This window comes from Nicotiana sylvestris, chromosome 8 (assembly GCF_000393655.2).
Source record: "Nicotiana sylvestris chromosome 8, ASM39365v2, whole genome shotgun sequence".
In the NCBI taxonomy this organism is placed as follows: domain Eukaryota; kingdom Viridiplantae; phylum Streptophyta; class Magnoliopsida; order Solanales; family Solanaceae; genus Nicotiana; species Nicotiana sylvestris.
Window position 1 is genome coordinate 137,205,149 of NC_091064.1, and position 5,089 is coordinate 137,210,237.

A 5,089-nucleotide genomic window follows, 5' to 3' on the forward strand; every position below is an offset into this window, starting at 1 on the left:
TCTTAAAGGTTGGGGTTTCAGGGAACCTAGAAAAGTGAAAAAAAAAATTAAAAAGTTACCAATCTAGCCAGAAAAGCCATGAATCAGGCTCGAAATGCCATGGATGGCCGGAAAAAGATCATGGATAGATGTTGAGCAAGGACTGGACCAGATATCTTCGAGATCTGTCCATGAAATCACAAAAGTGGGCCACTAGGAGACATAGGAGACCAGTATAAGTCTCGAACAGGCATGGGAGTCCATGGATTGAGCGGGGATTGAAGGGGATTAGGGTGGCGGCGGCTAGGGTTTGCGTGAGGTTGCAGAGAGAATTGGAGAGGAAGCGGATTCAAGGGTGGAGGGTTGGTGGGAAATGAAATAGGTTAGGGGGTCGTTTGGGTTTAATTATGGAAGGGTGAATGGGGACCGTTGATCTGAATGATCAACGGTCAAGATTGAATGGGGTAGGTGTGGATCCGGTTTGGGCTTGGGTTTGGTGGGTTTTCAACTGGGTTAGAGTCCGATTTTGAATAAAAATTGGGCTGGGAATTGGGTCTTGATTTGGCTATAATTGAAATACAATAGGGGCTGTTATTTAAATAGCTAGTTTTCCCTTTTTAATTTATAAAGAATATAAAATAGTTTTTTGAAAATAAATTTAAGGTACTACAATGATTTACAGTATGTAATTAACAATTTAAAAATACAGGATCCAGTTTTATGCGTATAAAACACAATTAAACCTTAAAATGGCTAATATTGCAATTATATGCAATTTAGCTTTAAAAATGCTAAATGAAATTGTAAAAATATGTAAAAATTAATTTAGCCATGTTTTGGCATAAATACAAAAATTCAATAGATGAATTATCAAAATAATAATTTTGGAAGTATTTATTGGGATTTTATGGATAAAAAAAGGGGAAATAAATCAATTAAAAACCTTTAAAATTGTGGAAAATTAATAAAATACTTGGACATGCTTATATATGAATATATGTTCTATTTTGAAGGTATTTTGCATATTGAAAAATATATAGGAAAAAATTGGGTATCAACAGTTGCCCCTCATTACCCGGGCAGAATGAAAGAGTTTCCAGGTAAAGAAATGATGGCCAATTTTGACTGAGCGAAACGGTTTGAAGTGGATTTAGGCCACACCCTGGCCTTTGAGCTACCTACATATCCCTGGTTTTACATGAATCAGGTCGTATGCAGTTCAGGATCCATCGGCGGAGTATACCGATGAAGACATTTCAAGAACAGACGCAATATCTAGGGCCGAGTGAGTGAACGGTTTACAGTTATGGTTAGGTTTGATATGGCTTAGGGGAGCCGGAGTGGGACCGCTCCTACCGGGGTGGTCGTTTCTCATCGCTTTACCTATAATTAGAAATAATAGAGGCGTATCTTATGCATAAATTTAAACATGATACAAATTCCCGTCGGACCATGAATGTTGTCTTTGGTCGGTTAAGATGACGTCCGTAGACCATAATGTTCTGGGCCATGAAGCGTATGATAAGGGATTCACAAGCCATGAAATGATGTTCTCGGGCTATGAGAATGGTGCCTTCGAACCATGACGCCTTTGAATAATGATGTGCAAAAGATTGAAAGAGATCCTCAGGCCATGACATGGTATTCTCGGTCTATGAAGATTGTGCCTTCGAACGATGATGACTTTGGATGAGTTGGCGATATTTCAGCCCATGAAAGATGCATTAGTATGATGTGGACAAGACAGAGCTTAGTCTTGTGAATTGAAGGGCAGAGCTTAGCCCGTAAGAAAAACGAAATAAATAGTGCTTGAGATGGCACTTAGTTTCGAAGAAAATGGGAGGCAGAGCTTAGCCTCGGAAGGCAAAATAATAGCCTTATGCAAAGATACGAGTGTAGAGGGAGGTAGAGCTTAACCTCGGAAGGCAGAATGGTAGCCTTATGCAAGGATACGAGTGCAGATAGAGGTAGAGCTTAACCTCGGAAGGCAGAATGGTAGCCCTATGCAAATAGGAAGGCAGAATAGTAGCCTTGTGCAATGTAGAGTGCAGATGGAGATAGCGATTAGTCTCGAAAGTCATAATGGTAGCCTTATGCAAATAGAAAGGCAGAATAGTAGCATTATGCAATGCATAATGTAGATGGAGATAGCGTTTAACCTCGGAAGGCAGAATGATAGCCTTATACAATGATGTGAATGTAGATGGAGGTAGAGCTTAACCTCGGAAGGCAGAATGGTAGCTTATGCATAAAATGCAGATGTAGACAGTGTTTAGTCTCAGAAGGTAGAATGGTAGCCTTATGCAAGGATATGAATGCATATGGAGGTAGAGCTTAACCTCGGAAGGAGGAATGGTAGCCTTATGCAGAAAATGCATATTGAGACAACATTTAGTCTCGGAAGGCATAATGTAGCCTTATGCAAGGATACGAGTGCAGATGGAGGTAGATCTTAATCTCGGAAGGCAGAATGGTAGCCTTATGCAAATAGAAAGGCAGAATAGTAGCCTTATGCAATACAGAGTGCAGATGGAGATAACGTTTAGTCTCGGAAGGCAGAATGGTAGACTTATTCAAATTAGAAGGCAGAATGGTAGACTTATGCTAGAAATAAAATAACAAATGACAGTAGAGTTTTCTTTGCTGATAGGAGATTGCGGCATTGTGATTACTGGGAGCATTGTGACATACGGGACATCACTGGTGTGTGCTGATAGCAAATGTCGACAAGTGCAACGGTTTGGAGAGTCGTATTATTGAACAATGTTTGTTCCATGGGCGTACAACATGTTTAATGTTTTTGCAATCCTAGTGCCTGCATCCAAAGAAAAATCGTGAGTTTTGTAAAGGGGAAATTTAGTTCGTATCCCCGATAGCTTTGCTTGACTCGTTCGACTTTGATTTGGTGATACCATTGGTATCGTTGTGGTAGCATTGCTAAACAAAGCAGTTTTAATAATAATGATGCATGATTTTTTAAAATATGACATAAATTAAAAATAGCTTTTAGATGAACCAATGACTATGACGTACCGCGGGACATTGCAACCTCTCCAACTATGGAATTTTGAGGGCCCCCCTCAAAATTCTGCCCCAGTTTGATGGATGGATATTTGTAACTACTGCTCGTGCGGCAATTGGCTGAAATTACTTTGGAATTTTGAGGGTCCTCCTCAAAATTCTGCCCCAGTTTCCAATTGCGGGGGGAAATGGAAATTTTTATTGAATTGTGACCGAACCCATATGGCTGCCTACGTATCCCCTCTTAAACGGGAATCAGGTTAGGCATAGTTCAATTTACATCATATAAGGGAAGCATAGAGATTACACATAGTAATGCTTGACTGCATCTGAATTGATCGGCTTTGGCCAGACTTCTCCATCCATTTCTGCAAGTATGAGGGCTCCTCCTATCAGAACCCGGTGAACCATATATGGACCCTACCAGTTTGGAGAGAACTTCCCCTTGGCTTAATCTTGGTGCGGAAAAATTTTCTTTAACACCAGCTGCCCCGGTGTGAACTATATTGGCTTGATTCTTTTGTTGAAGGCTTTGGACATTTTGTTCTGATAGAGTTGACCATGGTAGACTGCATTCATTCTCCTTCCGTCTATAAGGGCTAGTTGCTCGTAACGACTTTCTACCCACTCTGCGTCGTCGAGCTCAGCTTCTTGTATGATCCTCAGGGAAGGAATTTTCACCTCAGCGAGAATGACTGTCTATGATCCGTAAACCAGCATATAGGGGGTTGCCCCGGTTGATGTGCGGACTGTGGTGCGATACCCCAGTAGAGCAAATGATAACCTCTCGTGCCACTGTTTATTCTTCTCTATCATTTTCCTCAATATCTTCTTGATATTCTTGTTGGCTGCTTCTACAACTCCATTCATTTGAGGCCTGTAGGTGGTGGAATTCTTGTGTTTGAACTTGAAAGTTTCACACAACTTTCATCAAGTCGCTATTGAGGTTGGAGCCATTATCAGTGATGATGGACTCTGGAATCCCGAATCTACAAACAATGCGGTCGCGAACAAAGTCTACCAAGACTTTCTTAGTCATTGATCTGTAAGATGCTGCTTCGACCCATTTTGGTGAAATAATTGTTGGCTACTAGGATAAACCTGTGTCCGTTGGAAGCAGCAGGCTCGATTGGTCAAATAACGTCCATTCCTCAGGCGGTGAATGACCACGGTGAGCTTGTTGTGTTAATCTCGCTTGGAGGTACCTTTATCATGTCTGCATGTATCTGATAGTAGTGTCATTTCCGAACATACTGGATGCAGTCCGTTTCCATAGCCATCCAAAAGTAACCAACCCGGAGTATCTTCTTCGCTAAGACAAAAACGTTCATATGTGGACCACAAGTCCCATCATGAATTTCCTCTAGCAGCCTGGATGCTTCCTTTGCATCGACTCATCTTAATAATCCCAAATAAGGAGTCCTCCTATACAGGATTCCTCCGCTGTGAAAGAAGTTGTTGGACAATCTCCGAAATATGCGTTTTTGAGTAGGATTTGCAAGCTCTGGGTACTCTCCTTTTGCCAAATAATCCTTGATATCATGAAACCAAGGCTTTTCGTCTGCTTCCTCTTCGACATGGGCACAGTAAGCAGGCTGATCATGGATTTTTACTGGAATGGAATAATTGAAATTCTTGTCGGGATGTTGTATCATAGATGATAGGGTAGCCATTGCATCGGCGAACTCATTCAGGACTTTGGGAAAATGCTGGAATTTCGTCTTCGTGAACCTCTTTCTCAATTCCTGTATATGATGCAGATATGGGAGTATCTTGGAGTTCTTGGTTGTCCATTCTCCTTGTACCTGATGTACAAGCAAGTTCGAATCTCCAATTACTAGCATCTCTTGAATGTTCATGTCAATGGCCATTTTGAGTCCTAAGATGCAGGCTTCATACTCGGCCATATTGTTGGTGCAGGGGAACCTGAGTTTCGCAGTCACCAGATAATGCTGACCGGATTCTGATATTAGGACTGCTCCTATGCCAACTCCTTTGAAATTTGCTACTCCATCGAAAAACATTCTCCAACTGTCATAGGATTCTGCAATGTCTTCCCCTATGAATGATACCTCTTCATCAGGAAAAT

At 41.3% G+C, this 5,089-nt stretch overlaps 1 protein-coding gene across 1 annotated transcript; it reads right to left on the reverse strand.

Moving 5' to 3' along the window:
* Positions 1-4,394: 4,394 nt before the first annotated feature.
* LOC138875726 (uncharacterized) lies at positions 4,395-4,871 on the reverse strand. The gene has a single exon (XM_070154589.1). It carries the CDS (start codon positions 4,869-4,871, stop codon positions 4,395-4,397), a length of 477 nt encoding a protein of 158 aa, XP_070010690.1.
* Positions 4,872-5,089: the final 218 nt, after the last annotated feature.

What these genes read in the sequence shown, in the direction of transcription:
- LOC138875726 (XM_070154589.1), bottom strand. Translation starts at nt 4,871, where the DNA reads ATGGCCATTGACATGAACATTCAAGAGATGCTAGTAATTGGAGATTCG.